This window comes from Cyprinus carpio, chromosome B24 (assembly GCF_018340385.1).
Source record: "Cyprinus carpio isolate SPL01 chromosome B24, ASM1834038v1, whole genome shotgun sequence".
Taxonomy (NCBI): Eukaryota; Metazoa; Chordata; class Actinopteri; order Cypriniformes; family Cyprinidae; genus Cyprinus; species Cyprinus carpio.
The window spans coordinates 18,802,965-18,818,824 of record NC_056620.1 but is presented as its reverse complement, the minus strand read 5'-3'; the positions used below and the strand labels follow the sequence as shown (position 1 = coordinate 18,818,824).

Below are 15,860 nucleotides of genomic sequence, written 5' to 3'. Positions count from 1 at the left end.
AAACTAAAAAAATTAAGTAATTAAAAACAAAAAAACAAAACATGTTTTATAATTAAAAAAAAATAAAATAAAATACAAACAACAAGTGGTAGTGATGGTATATTTTGTCATAGAAAATAAAATATATAATGACTACTATATCCATGTACACTATTTTTACATAAGGCACTTCAAATAATTCCATGGTACATACACATAGCAAGCAGACGTCAATTCAATGTCTATTTTTAGTGGTAAAGGTAAGTAGTATCAGTTGCCAATCAATTTTCATTGTTTAGTCAACATTCACTATTTGACTGGTTAATCGGAACGTTATTAGGTTGAAAATAAAACATCCATTCAACATTGAAATAAGGTTGACTCAACATGTACAGTACCACTGACCCATTCAGTTGAAATCATAACGTCTACTCTATGTTGAAACATGGTTGAAGAAATCAGAGATGCCAGTTCTGCAAAAACATCTTTTAATTCATCCTTTTTGCACATTTAATGAAAAATGTCACATTAAAGTTGTAAATGTTTATATTTTAAAGCATTTAATACTTTTTTGCTTCATAAGTTGGGAATTGGCTTTCTTGTACTGTAAGGCTGATGATACATGGGGCAACTTTTTGAGCAATGTTGCTGGACAAATTTGGGCAATGTTTCCATCAACGGGCAACCAGGTGAGACCCAAGGCCCATGAACGATTTAAAGTGTCCATATAGACATTTGTTACCCATTCTCAGTGGAAAAGTGCACAAGCAACATTGCTCAAAAAAAAAAAGATGCCCGGAAAAATTGCTCAAAAAATGTATCATCAGCCTATCTTTTTGATACTCTTTTGGGTGGAACAATTCTTTAAACTGCAGTTTCAAGATTTAGACTGAATTGCAAACTGATTCAGATTGCTTTGTTCAGTTGAACAGAACTGACTCAAAACAGTGAGTCATTTGTGAATCGGACATCTCTGGGTTGGAATTCTCACCAGCTGGCTGAAAATACACAAATGTGCAATTTTATTATTAAATAATTATCAAGGAAAATCTAATGTTGTAGTGTTTGTCAGTGCTACTGTGGTTTGATAACTAGCTTTAATAACTAATGCTTTAATAACTAGCATCAGACTGCCATTGACGCACTGTAAATAAGTAAACAGCAGACAGAAAGGTGAACATGTCACAAGGTGCATTTAAGGAGACGACCTGTTTGTCCTTGAGAACCATGCAGGTCACTCACCGTGATTTATTGTGCGATACTGTTGTGCTTTTCAATATTGTTCAAAAGCAAGGCACTGATTACCTCTCTCTGGGTTCCTCTGTGGTCTCCTGTCAGCCCTTCACTCACCACCCCTGCGGGCTCAGGCCTCTTTAATTTGTTTTGAAAGGATTGTGCACCCTTTCATCAAAGATATACTTCGTAATGTTGAGGGCTGGAGTACTTAAATTCAGCTAACTCGGTTCTGAGAGAGATTCAAAATGCTCCCAGTGTAGAAATTACAGTAGGAAGAGAGAAACTGACAGTAAGCAAAAATGACAGAGATGTAATTAAATAAACTTGATCTAGCTTCAAAGAAACGTTAATTTGAGCTAAATACGCCTCACAAAATCCGCTGTTTTCCCTAATTTTATATCTCTTGTTTACAGGCACAGCATTGTCTACTCCTCCTGGCGCAGATCAACAGATTTTGCAGTTTTATAAAAGGTTTGTGTGGGTTCCAGTGTGACATTATTTAATACTGTGTCTCTCAGTCTACAGTAATGGTTCAGTAAATGTGAAAAATCTCTGCAATATTCTGGACTGTAATGGAGCACCTTTCTTCTTTCAGCTACTTAAACTTCTCACACCTGAGAGCGACCATTTCAGTCTTTCACTCAAGAGACTATCCAATCTCTTCCATGAACTCTCTTCACTGCTGTACTAGTGTTAACCTCATATTTTACCTTTGGTCAACCCTGAATATTGAATGTATGGGTTACATTTTTGACCACCAGTATTAATGTGGGAAGTCACATTTTTATTAATAATAAAAATAACCAAAACTAGGTTGAGAAAACTAAGAATATAAAAATATGCTTGTTTAAAAAAAAATGAGTATGCTTCAAAGAATGCTATGTAAAATATTAGTTATGATAGTGAAAAAAATTAAAACATTAAAATTATTTAATTTAATAAATTTTTAGTCATTATTTACCTAATCAAAACGTTGTAGTGACAGCATACTAAAAAAAACCCTTGCAAACAGTTCCCTCTTCTGGTGACAGAGCGCCACTGCAGCAGACAGAGACTGATGGCATCAGCCAGAAGGACTTCAGTGATGAGTGCAAGACATCCATGATGGATGGCTGCACCCACCGGAGCATATTGCTGCCCTTAGAGAGAAAATGTCCGTGCAGAAAACTGAACCTAACACCATTGAGAACTGCTATATTTGTCTCCAAACATTGTGCTAAGAAATGTCACCCTCATCCGTATTGAATGAGGAGGAAAATACAGAGCAGGAGCACAAAACTTAAGCACAGAATAAATCAGAATAAATCTTTTTTTTTTAGAAGAGTTACACAATAGCAACAACTTTAACTATAAGTTTTATTTTTAAACGATTAAGTTCTTATGCAATTAATACATAATGGAAGCCAGCTTATAAAACACCTTGATAAGTGCGGTTTCCTTTTTTGTATTTCCTAAAATACTCACTACACTACATATGATTGGACAGAGGGACAAAACATTTTTTTTTTGTTTTGGTGTTTGAAAGAAGTCTCTTATGCTCTCCAATATCTGCATTTTCTTTGTTTAGAAATATAGTAAAAACTGGCATATTGTGAAATATTATTACAATTTAAAATAACTGATTTCTATTTGGATATATTTTAAACTAATTTATTCCTTTATTTTTTAGCATCATTACTCCAGTCTTCAGTGTCACATGATCCTTCAGAAATCTTTATAATAAGCTGATTTGCTGTGAAAGAAACATACAAAACGTTTGAAAAAGTTGTGCTGATTAATATTTTTGTGATGTATTTCTTTCAGGATTCTTCAAAACTTCAAAAGAACAGCATTTCTTTGAAACAGAATTCTTTTATATCAATATAAAAGGCTTTCTTTTGAGCAATTGAATGTGTCCCTCCTGAATAAAACTATTAATTCTTAAAATAAAATAAGTCATCAGTAGTTCTGGTTCATGTTCCTGGGAATGTGTATGTTGGTTAAAAGCTTATTTTGTACATTTTAAGAAGATTACATATGCCCTCAAATTTAATAAACATACTGAAAGCCACAAAAGTCAGTATAAAATTTGCACAAGTCTTGTTTCCGAGCTAGTACACAGTACAGTTAGCAGATGAGCGCTGGGTGCACAGGAAGTCACTGGTGATCTCTTTGTATCCTGGAGCTTCAGTAAGTCCACTTCCTGCACACAGACAACAAACCTCAGAAGCTGGTTTTGTCTTTACATTGATGTTGTTTCAATCAAATTCACTGTGCCGTTTTATCCAATTTTACCTTCCATTAAGTTGTAGAGGTTACAGTAGTTGGTGCCGTGATCTGTGACAGCATACCAGGTCTCTGACACTGACATGGCCTGGGGAACAAGTTGAAATAGGTTATTTGCTTGGTCAAAAGTGATATTCTTCTGTAAATTAAGTCAAATGTAAATGATTGTTTGGGTATAAACACTTACAGATACATGGCAGTGTGTGAAAAATCCATAGGAGACAAGTCTGAAGTTGATGTCATCAACGTATTTCTTTACTGGAGTTGTGTGTTTGGCTGATATGAAGTGCACAGATGCAGACTGCAACTACAAGAGAAAAAGAAAGAGCAAAAGATTCATATAATTTACACTGATGATACATAAACGCATCTCTTTACATTAAACCACACACCTTGTAGAGACATTTCTCTCCTCCCGTGGCACAGGTTGAGACTGTCCTCCACTTTTTAATTTGTGCAACCAGAGCTTCATACACACTCCTGCAAGGGAGACTGAAATACCTGGGAAAAGCCACACACAAGTTCTCAATCAACTGTATCACCGTTATAGCTAAAACTATAAGGTATACAATATATGCTGCCATCTAGTGGAAACCGAAGCTATTGCACTGACTACTTAAAAAACGAGATGGTCCTCACTGCAGTATACAAGATACAGGGGGGCGTGGCTGGATCCAGATCCAACTCCTCCCACCTTACATGAACCTTAACCTACCCGTCTCCACCCCCTGATCCCTAAACCCACCCATCTCCACCCCTAAACCTACCAATCTCCACCCCCTAGATGTGGATCCAACCAAACTCCACATCTACATTACTTGATAATTCTATAGAACTATACTATTGTACTATAAAACTATAAAATTACTATTTTATAGTTTATTCTATTTATTTTCTCCTAAATCTAAATGTAAATGAATTCATAATAAGAATACTTAGAAATTAAATACATTATACATTGTATAAACATAATAACCACATATACATATTTTAAATAGTGGGAAATTAACAAAGAAAAATAGTAATTAAACAACTAAAATTCTGAATGGAAATGTAATTCTACAAACAAAACTGTTTAAACTTAAAGATTTAAGATAAAAAAAAAACATAACTTTTTTGGTTAACTAATCAAAACTTCATAATTGATTAAAAAAAAAATTTGTTAGTACCGTGTATACTATTATAGCTTATAAATATTTGAATTAGTTTTTATTTGCATATTTTATATAGTTAAAGTTTTAGTATTTTTTGTGTTTTTGTCATATATATTTTTTATATCTAAATGGTTTACTTAACTATAATACCCCTGTAACAAATATAAATATACACAAACACTGTACATTTAAACAAATACATCTATACACATATAAACATTTTATAATTATAAAATAAACAACATAACTTTAAATACTTAATTCAAATCTAAAACAAAACATTAAATATCCTTAAACAAATCTAAATCTAAATATATCATATTCTTAAAAAAAAGTAAAATTTATATTTTTTTTTTAATAAAAAAGTAATACAAATGAGTACTTTACCACTCGACTTTGCACTGTGCATGAAGAGGTCCAGCAGAGCAGAGTTCAGATGTTCCTAATGTCACAATACCAACAAAGAGCAAGTTAGAGAAATGCATGATTATTCTCAATCTCGTAGCTGCAACTAGTTCAGTCAGAACTGAACGTTTTCCTGAGGTCTTTACAGGACAGAAACAGAATCATAGGATGGTCATGAGTGAGGCTGCAAGGGAAATTGACTAATTTAATTAGAACATCAACTGAACTCTCAAAAAAGAAACAGGCCTACAGGGTGTGTGAACACTGAGTTCAGTGTGAAGGAAGAACGATTACGTTTTTAAAGTGAGTTTCCAAACGTAGAATTAAAGTCACTACTTCCCTGATGTCCTTTCCTCCCCCAAGGACAAAATTACTCGTATTCTTAACAGTCCTATTTAAATTGAGTATCAGAAACTAGAACAAACATGATTTGGGAAAAATAAAGCTGGTGAATCTTTGTAGGACAGTCTGGACGAGACAGATAAGGAAGAAACATTTAAACAGGAAAATTCAGTCATCATTTACTCGTGTTGCTCCAAAACTGTATGACTAACTTTCAGCTATGGAGCACACATCAATGTTCTTCAGAATATCGATGTGCATATACAACATTTAGTGCATTTCTACACAGTTTAATAATCACTACCACGGTCTCTAACCAATGCAATGCACAAACTGTACACTAACATCCTCCTAACATCTTTAGCAAGGCATATGATATTCCTCTGACCTCCATACACCCTCCTCCAGTATGTGCTGCAGCTTTACCCGTCTCACAGTAAGTGACTTTCACCATTGTGGTCAGGAACAACACGCTGTATCTGCAGGCCTGAAGCTGCTGTCCTGCTGTTGCACAGAAGTTGGAGAAGAAGAGGGGTAAACAGCAGCGTGAACTCATCGGAGGACTGGAGGAAAGAGTGAAGATGCTATTTTTGGAGAAATTGACACATTGTCGTCAGCATGCTCTTCCTCCTGGCTCTCTCTCGGTCCACACTCCTGCCAAAGATAGGACCTTAAGGTATCACAGATCTTGACACAAAGTCAAGCAGTAAATGTCACAGTCTATTTGTATTGTCCCTAATTTATAGTATCTATCTATCTATCTATCTATCTATCTATCTATCTATCTATCTATCTATCTATCTATCTATCTATCTATCTATCTATCTATCTATCTATCTATCTATCTATCTATCTATCTATCTATCTTTTAAACTAAACCTAAAACAGTATACTGTCTGTTTCGGTCTTTCTGTGTATCAGCATTGAGATATGGTGGAATGTGTCATTATTATCAGGTTTTTCCAGTAATCTGTTGTACAGCCCATAATAGCATGGGTTTTAATTTTAATGAATTGTTTCAATCCCTCTCTCGTGAATATGTCATCAGTGTTTGGCTGAAAGGGTTTTGTCACAGTGCATTGTATTTTCAGTGATGTGCGATTCACCAGAATTCAGAAAACAAGCTTGACTGAATTAAACATTTTGATTTATTTTATATTGCTGGTAACTGACAGTTTTTTTGGTAACTGAGGTATTTTATGAAACATAACCTATTTTAAAACGGGCACAAAGCTAGTTTATTTCCCCAAATGCATATTAAATATTTAAATATTGTTAAATAAACAAGGTTATGAGAAGAGGTTGTAAATTACTTATCACATTATTACAAAAATAAGTCATTTTCTGTGGGGTCGCTATCACTTGTGCATATTTAATGATATTCCATAATCTGCATATTTAAAAGTTTTAACGGATAAAGAGTAGCCTATTTTATGTGCATTAACACTATTCTAAAAGCTTCTAAAATTTCATTTTCATAAAGTAAATGGACAGTCTATTTACCATCTTCAAAATCAGCATCTTGGCCTATATAAACATCCTTTAAACATAAACATCCCTTAAACAGTTCTCTATCACGGCAATGTTTCTAAAAAATTAACTATAATACTGAATTCCCAGCCTAGATCAACCCAGCGGTGCATTCTGACTGCTGCAGAGGCTGTCTTCACACACAGCAGATCAGAGACATGCTGCAGCACTCCAACATATAAGAGCATAGAAACAGAACACACAAAAACGCCAGATTATCAAGAAGCTTTGTTTATGATGACTAGAAAGGTATAGTGGCCCGGAGGTTATTAATAAATTGTCAAAAACGAACCGGTCTAAATAGTAATTCTCCCACTTAATATTTAATACAATGGCTGTTAAACAATATCAGTTTATTTTTTTAGGATTAAATTATTGTTCATGACGACACTTGTCACGTGGTGACTGTTGTTTTTCTCAGCGCCGAGAAGGATGAACCAACCACGTTCGTTAGCGATTAATGAATGAAGGCTTCGCAAAATCGTTTATTAAAGATTATTGGGACTTATTTCTATTTGTATGTCAGGATCAATACCAACGAAATTGATAGATTAAAACGATTACACTATTACTTGCACAAATATTTCCAGTGAAACGAAAAGCGTTCTAAATTTTTACATTTGACTCTATGTAGAATTCTCTTTTTGAGCCTCCACGCGCCCCCTAGAGAGCATAGTGTTTAGCGACAGCTGCTGCCCAATGAAGAGACTCGCCGTCTCTCCGTGTGCGACTATAGCGTGGGTCAGTGCAAATCAAACGGACAGAGCAGAGTGCGGGGAAACGGTCACCGGGGAGGGACACACACATCTCATCGGTTTGCTCGATGGTGCCACGGCAGATTCCATTACAGGTAACGTTCTAACCTTGAGATGTTTTTGCCAATTACATATACATCGGGTGCGTCATGTTCTATTCTAGCATCATCATGCGTGATTTACACAGCAACCTGCCCCTGATATTATTTAAATATTTAGGCTAGATATTGCTTCTGTTCTTCTTTGATGAATAAAGAATAATATATGAAATATATTATATCAATACCAGCAAACAATCACCTTCGATGCTCTAACAGGTCACACACAGCTTGTCTGAGATTTCAAAGTCATGGCATTAAAGAATAGAATTTGATTCCACATTCTATTCTATTCTGTAGGCTATTCATTGCTGGGATACCTTTTTACATTTTAAAACAGGTTTTTATGAGGAAACCTTACATGCATCCAACCTGTGGATCTTAATATATATATATATATATATATATATATATATATATATATATAAAATATATAATGTAAAATCTTCTTCTTCTTCTTATTATTTAGTTTATATTGAATTGTTATTGGTATTTTTGTTATAATTATTATTATTTGCATTGTTATTTTAATAACAATTAGGCATATTTCCCACCCAATTCTCAATACTATAATGCGTCCAAATAGTTTACTTGCGAGTTTAAATTGTCATTATTCTCAATGAAGATTGTCATCAGATTCTCATTAGTGTAATACAATAATGGAAATCATGCTATCCGGACACATTTCTACAAAATAAAGAACATAAATACCAACATGATAAAAAATAAAAAAACTCTCTCTCTATATATAGTCTATAATATTATAATAAAAAAACAAGTATTTTTAAATCATATGAGTATTTGTTGTACTGTCTTTTTTTTTCTTTCTATTTTGTAAAAATATGTCCAGAAAGGATGTTTCCAGTGATCTTTCATCTCAAAATAAAATATATATTAAATATATTTGTATTTTTATTTGGGGGCAAAATATTAGTTCTTGACAAGTTTAAAGAGATTGTCTTTTAACCAAATCATTATTCCATAATTGTCTTAAGATCCAGTACGAGGTGCTTCTGGCCTGAAAATGGACTCTATCTCCCTGCTGGGCAGCAGCCCGGCCAGCACCAAAGTCTCCTTCCTACCAAACGGGCTGAAGAACGGGTCCAAAGAGGGATCGGGCAAGCCCACGGTCGCCATCATCGGTTCTGGAGACTTCTCCAAAAGCCTGACCCTGCGGCTGCTCCGCAGCGGCTTTCACGTGGTGGTGGGGAGCCGTCAGCCCAAGAGAGCCGCCGAATCGTTCCCGCACGTGGTAGATGTGACCCATCACGAGGACGCAGTGGGGAAGGCCAACATCGTGTTCCTGGCCATTCGCCGAGAACACTATTCCTTCCTCTGGGACATCAAACACCTGCTGGCTGGAAAAATACTGGTGGATGTCAGCAACAACAGACGGGTCAACCAGTATCCAGAATCAAACGCAGAATACCTAGCGTCCCTATTCCCAGAATCCGTTGTGGTCAAAGGCTTCAATGTGATCTCATCCTGGGCCATGCAGTCAGGCCCCAGAGATTCCAGTCGACAGGTACGTTGTACAGAATTCAGTGTAATTCCACAGCCACAAGACTCAGGAAAGTCTAAAGGTTTTAAACATGCTGAGCCAAATAATCTGACTTAGCAAGCTTGGCCAATTAAAACACACAGTTCAAAATGTTTCTGTTCAGAGCTTCAGAACAGTCTGTGCAAGGTGTATCAAGAAACAGTGCCTCGACCTGGACTCATTCACAGTCTATATAGTACCAGTGGAATTTAAGTATTACTTCTGTACTATAGTATTTATAAATATTTTGAAGTTGCTTTTTTATGTTTGCATTTTATAATTTTAGTTTTAGTAATTCTGTTACATGCTTTTGTATTTATTATTACAATTATTGTTATTATTAGAAATATTTCTGTTCAGCTTTAATCTGTTTATTTATTTATTTTAGTACTTAAACATATTTATTAACATTTTGAAGTAGCTTAAATTATTTTGTTTTTATTTTTCAGTAATTCTGTTATGCGCTTTTGTAATTATTATTATTATTTTAAATATTTCTAGTAAACTTTCATTTATTTTTATTTCAGTTTTAATGTTTTGTAATTTTCAATACTTAAACTTATTCATTAATAATTTGAAGTAGTTTTATTTTTCAATTTTAGTCTTAGTTCTGTTATGTGCCTTTGTAATTATTACTATAAATATTTCTCTTCAGCTTTAATTTTTTTATTTCAGTTTTATGTTTAGTACTCTTAGTACTCAAACCTATTTATTAATATTCTGAAGTAGCTTTAATTTTGTTTTCATGTTAGTTCTGTTATGTGCCTTTAATTATTACTATAAATATTTCTGTTCAGCTTTAATTTTTTATTTCAGTTTTATGTTTAGAAATTTTAGTACTTAAACTTATAAATATAAAACTTATAAAGTTACTTTTAGTTTTGTTTTCATTTTTCAGTTTTATTTTTAGCAATTCTGCTATGTGTTTTTGTAATTTTAGTTATTTGTAAAGTATTTCTGTTTAGCTTTAATTTATTTTATTTCAGTTTTTTTAGTAAGTTAGTACATATTTATTAATATTTCGAAGGAGCTTTAATTTTTGTTTTCATTTCTAGTTTTAGGAATTCTGTTATGCACTTTTGTAATTTTACTTATTTTAAAAAACAATTTCTGTTCAGCTTTATTATTTCAGTTTTATTTTCAAACATTTTGGTATTAAATTTATTTTGTTTCACTTAGTTGACAAGGCAATATTTCTTATTTTAATTTTAGTTTTTCATCTAATATTGAAATTTTATTTTAGCAATTTATTTCAATTAACGAAAAAATACTTGAAATTGGTTTCAACAACACAGATCTACAGCTCTATAACTTTATTTCATTTAACGAAAAAATATTTTTGAATAGTTTTAGTTTTGCTAAAGAACACAGGTTTATTGCTCTGTAACTGCAGTATAGGCAAAATAAAATACAACAAAAATAAAATATCACAGACCCTGCTGTGTTCAGCAGTGTGCTAAATGCTGTTGGTCAAAAACAAAATACAGTCCTCTGTATGCTAATGACAATCCTGAACTGACTTGGTATCCAAGGAATGAAGATGATGATGAGGACTATGTCTCCTCGTATTAGCAGAGACCCATGGCTCTTCCAGCCAGCAGTGAAAGTAAATGTCTCACTTTCTGTGAGCAGCGGATTCGAATGATGAACAGATGATCTGCCCTCTTTGGAAACTCTGTGAGCTGAAAGAGGAAAAGGTTTTATTAACACAATGAAAGATCCATTACAGCCATGCCATAAACTTGCTTTTATCTCGCAGTCTTGAAACCTTATAAACCCAGTGAATTAATTTCACTCTAGTTATGGGTTCTAGGGAATTGTTCCTACTGTAAACGATCATGCATATATACAGTGGGATCTAAAGTCTGAGACCACATTGAAAATCTGGTATTCACAATCTAATTTAAACCTGGAATTGGCCAACAATGATCTGGTCACCTGAAGGTTTTGAAAGGAGTGGTTTTTGATTGCTTGTAATCTCTTTCTACAGGTCTATATTTGCAGTAATTCAGTGGACGCTCGACAGCAGCTCATTGAACTGGCCCGGCAGCTCACTTTCATCCCTGTGGACATGGGTGCACTCGCTTCTGCCAAAGAGATCGAGAATATGCCACTGCATCTCTTCACCGCCTGGAAAGGACCCGTTCTGACTGCGGTCGCCTTGTCCATCTTCTTTTTCGCTTACTCCTTTGTGCGGGACATTATCCATCCTTATATGAAGACCAGACAGAGTTTTTTCTACAAGATTCCTCTGGAGATAGTGAACAGGACGCTGCCTGTAGTGGCTATCGTTCTGCTAGCGCTGGTGTATTTAGCAGGACAGCTTGCTGCTGTGTACCAGCTCTTCTACGGGACGAAGTACCGCCGCTTCCCGTTCTGGCTGGAGGGCTGGCTGGAGAGCCGCAAACAGCTGGGCTTACTGAGCTTCTTCTTTGGCTGCGTTCATGTGCTGTACAGCCTCTGCCTGCCCATGAGACGCTCAGAGAGATACCTGATGCTCAACATGGCCTATCAGCAGGTCTGTGTGTGTTCTACACCAGTGAGATCCAGCAGTTCCACTCTTTGTTTTGCTCATACTTTTATTCTGGATTTGTATTTTGAGGGTGTGGCTAATATTACAATAATAATACTAATAGTTAATACAATATAAAATAAATATATGAATACATACATAAATACATAAAGATACAATGATATTAATAAAAACTATATTATTGTTTTCAATTATATAATTATTAATTGTAATTGTAATAATCATTGTCATCATATTGTCATTATAATCATAAAAAGTAAATACATAATTACATACATAAATACATGTAGAAATTAATTGAGTATTAATACTAAACAATTAATAACAATGATAATAATCATCATATGTAAATAAATATATAGATATGTAAAAAAAATACACATTATACAACACCAAAATAATTAATAATAATATTACAAAAAAAAAATAAAAAAAAATAATACATCAAAAAAAACAGAAAAAAAAACTAAATAAATACAAATATAATAATAGAAACTACATTATTATTATTATTATTATTATTATTATTATTATTATTATTATTATTATTATTATACCAGTTATTGACAATAAATGTTTTAGCAATTTTGTTTTTTGTAGATTTATTTTGATAATATAAGCATTATATCAGCCTATCATCCACAATAATAATAATAATAAAAATAGTTAATTTAATACCAAATGAACATATAAATACACACATACATAAATACATAGACATGTAATGATATTAAAATAAACATTATTATTATTATTCATAGTTAATTAATTATAATCATCATAAATAATAATCATAAAGTGAAGTAAATAAAGTAAATAAATACATACATAAATACATATCGATAATAAATAAAAAAATATAAATACAAACCAAAACAAAAAAAAAAACATTACTAATATTATTAATTATAAATATATATACTGATATAAAAGATCAATACATACTAATATGTTAACATTACTATATATTAATAATATATATATATATATATATATATATATATATATATATATATATATCTATATATATATATATATATATATATATATATAAAAACTACAGAGATAATAATAGAAACTATAGTATTATTATTGTTATTATTATTATTATTATTATGATTATTATTATTATAATAATATATGTTTTAACAATTTTGGTTGTTGTAGTTCAGGTTCAGATTTTTTAAAATTATATAAGCATTATATCAACCTAACATCCAAAGTAATAATAATAATAATAATGTTTTTATATATTTGTTATGCACCAAACGTTATAACAAGTATAAACTTTCATAAGTAAGTGTACATTTAAAATAATTCTGTATGTAAAATAGATGTTTAACATACATCTAAATAATTTCATATTTACATTTATATTTATATAAGTATAGTATAAGTATATTTATTATAGTAGCATCAATGTAAAATGCTTTAGTCAAATAATAAAAAAAATACATAAAAAAAAAAATCCTATGAACAAATATTATTTTTTCTTTCTCTGTAGGTGCATGCCAACATAGAGAACTCGTGGAATGAAGAGGAAGTTTGGAGAGTGGAGATGTACGTTTCCTTTGGCATCATGGGACTGGGGCTCCTCTCTCTATTAGCTGTCACTTCCATTCCATCGGTGCACAACGCACTCAACTGGAGAGAGTTTAGTTTTATCCAGGTAAGACAATCTCCATCCTCCAATCTTGCAGCTTCAGTGTTCTTTGGTCCTCAGACAAATAAGATGTCAAACAAGCGTCTATTTCCTGTCAGTCCACTCTAGGTTACATCGCCCTGCTCATTTCCACGTTCCACGCTCTGCTCTTCGGCTGGCAGCGGGCGTTTCTGGAGGAGTCTTATCACTTCTACATGCCGCCTAATTTTGTCCTGGCCCTGGTTCTGCCCGTCACAGTGATAATCGGAAAAGTGGTGTTGCTGCTTCCTTGTGTGAGCCGGAAGCTGAAACGGATCAGACGTGGATTAGACTCCAATCAGAGCCGCACCAACCACGAGAGACCCGCTGCACATGTTTCACCTGAGAGGGTCACCATCATGTAACTGCACTGCAGTTTTTAAAGTCACAGTAACGGTAAACTCTCAGCCTTTAGTTTCCAATCATGCACATAATACCTGGCCAGCATACAGCCTATCTATAAGCTGACATTTCAGCTGCTTTATTGGACTCAAAGATTTATTTGTAAGGTTCCAGTCCTGTTTTCTTTAACGGATAAGAGTTGAGTAAGAACTGTAATGGTCATGTGACCTCATTGACCCCTTCAAAGGAGGATGTTATGTGACTGGATGACCTGTTCATGAGTCTATTAAAAACAATGTTATTTATGCACACTCTACTGTTCAAAAATTTGAGGTCAGTAAGATGTTTTAATGTTTTTGAATGTTTAATGTTTTAATGCTCACCAAGTTGGCTTTTGTTTGATTGAAAATACAGTAAAAATTTATTTGAATATATATTAAAATGTAGTTTATTCCTGTGATGCAAAGCTGAATTTTCAGCATCATCACTCCAGTCTTCATTGTCACATGATCCTTCAGAAATCTTAAAAATGCTAATTTGCTGTGAAAGAAACATTTCTTCTTCGTATTATGACGATAGTTGTGCTGCTTAATTTTTGGAAATGTGATAAATGTACTTTCATTAATAGAAAGTTCAAAAGAACAGCATTGATTTGAAATAGAAATCATAAATGTTTTTACTCTCATTTTTGATCAATTTAATGCATCCTTAATGAATAAAGTATTATTATTATTATTATTATTATTATTATTATTATTTTTTTTTTTTAAGTAAAATAATACTGACCACAAATATTTGAACACATAGAAATGTGCAGTTTGATTAAATCTCATGCCAAAACTCTGGCTTATGGATTTACGTCAACATGAAAAATTTAGCAATCTTCCATCAACATGAAACTGTACCCACACAGGAAATGTGTAAAACTTATGGCCAATATGGCACAGAACTATAGTTTTTTGGGAAATAAAAGCATTACCTTTGTGATCAAAATGCTCCTAACTTTCATATCGCGGGCTTCATTCTGGTACAGACACACCCTTTTTTTTCTATCCAGTCATTTCCCAATGGGACTCCCTGAAGAGCTGCCCTGTTTTACTGAGAAATATATCACATAAGTTAAATGGGTTGTGAATGTGATTTCATGTTGACTTTAGTATAATTTAAGCATTTTTTAAACATTGGATTAACTGCATTCACAACACTTGATGGTTCATATGACAGACTGACATGTCATGTTAGTGTCACATCTCTACAGGCAAAACAGTACCATGACAAGTTCATTCACTGGAAATGACCTGCACAGACTCACAGCTAAACATCTCTTGTTAACAGACAGCTCTTTTCTACTCTGTTTCCTGTGAAACTGTTTTGTGTCACTTGTCTTGTTGCACGGCGCTATCTGCCTCCAGTGTGTTGTTTGGTAGCAGTGTGAACACTCAAACTCCTGTGCCTCACTTGATGTTTGGAGTGAGTAACAATAAATACAAATGTACCGAATACTGTATCTCTCCCAAGACATTCTTAATTCTTTTTTGATATATTTTAGCTGATTTTATTTGATTTTACCTTCCCATATAAACAAGAACTAAGGTGTTCCCATTGCATTAGATAATAAAATCACGGTACTCCAAGTTTGGGGTTGGTAAGATTTTTAAAAAAATATTTTTAAAAGAAGACTTTTACTTACCAAGGCTGCATTTATTTCATTAAAAAATACAGTAAAAATTGTGTAATATTATTACAATTTAAAATAACTGTTTTCTGTTTTAATTTATTTTAAAATATAATTTATTCCTGTGATGCAAAGCTGAATTTTCAGAATCATTGCTCCAGTCTTCAGAGTCACATGATGCTGATTTGCTTCTCAAAGAACATTTGATATTATCACATATTTTTTTCTGTGACCATTTTTTTCCATTTATTTATTACATATTTAAAAATACTTTTTTTGTAACAATGTACAAGTCTTTACTATCACTTTTGATCTATTTATTGCA

At 33.0% G+C, this 15,860-nt stretch overlaps 2 protein-coding genes across 2 annotated transcripts; one reads left to right on the top strand and one right to left on the bottom strand.

Moving 5' to 3' along the window:
* Positions 1 to 2,988: 2,988 nt before the first annotated feature.
* On the bottom strand, positions 2,989 to 5,352 carry LOC109074648. The gene is made up of 5 exons (XM_042752139.1): positions 5,022 to 5,352; positions 3,873 to 3,981; positions 3,668 to 3,787; positions 3,490 to 3,568; positions 2,989 to 3,397 (listed from the first exon to the last, which is right to left on the bottom strand). The coding sequence occupies exons 1-5, from the start codon at positions 5,117 to 5,119 to the stop codon at positions 3,306 to 3,308; spliced, it is 498 nt and encodes a 165-aa protein (XP_042608073.1). The 5' UTR covers positions 5,120 to 5,352; the 3' UTR covers positions 2,989 to 3,305.
* Positions 5,353 to 7,592: 2,240 nt separating this feature from the next.
* LOC109049743 (metalloreductase STEAP2-like) lies at positions 7,593 to 14,271 on the top strand. Its single transcript, XM_019067401.2, has 5 exons — positions 7,593 to 7,761; positions 8,760 to 9,289; positions 11,295 to 11,822; positions 13,342 to 13,506; positions 13,599 to 14,271. The coding sequence occupies exons 1-5, from the start codon at positions 7,611 to 7,613 to the stop codon at positions 13,881 to 13,883; spliced, it is 1,659 nt and encodes a 552-aa protein (XP_018922946.2). The 5' UTR covers positions 7,593 to 7,610; the 3' UTR covers positions 13,884 to 14,271.
* The last annotated feature ends 1,589 nt before the right edge of the window (positions 14,272 to 15,860 follow it).

Excerpts from the sequence above, each read along its gene's own strand:
- LOC109049743 (XM_019067401.2), top strand. The coding sequence starts at position 7,611 with ATGAAGAGACTCGCCGTCTCTCCGTGTGCGACTATAGCGTGGGTCAGT. Across the intron at positions 9,290-11,294 it reads CCAGAGATTCCAGTCGACAG|GTCTATATTTGCAGTAATTC; the intron begins GTACGTTGTACA and ends CTCTTTCTACAG. Across the intron at positions 11,823-13,341 it reads TCAACATGGCCTATCAGCAG|GTGCATGCCAACATAGAGAA; the intron begins GTCTGTGTGTGT and ends CTTTCTCTGTAG.
- LOC109074648 (XM_042752139.1), bottom strand. The coding sequence starts at position 5,119 with ATGCATTTCTCTAACTTGCTCTTTGTTGGTATTGTGACATTAGGAACA. Across the intron at positions 3,982-5,021 it reads GCACAGTGCAAAGTCGAGTG|GTATTTCAGTCTCCCTTGCA; the intron begins GTAAAGTACTCA and ends GGCTTTTCCCAG. Across the intron at positions 3,569-3,667 it reads TCACACACTGCCATGTATCT|GCCATGTCAGTGTCAGAGAC; the intron begins GTAAGTGTTTAT and ends CTTGTTCCCCAG.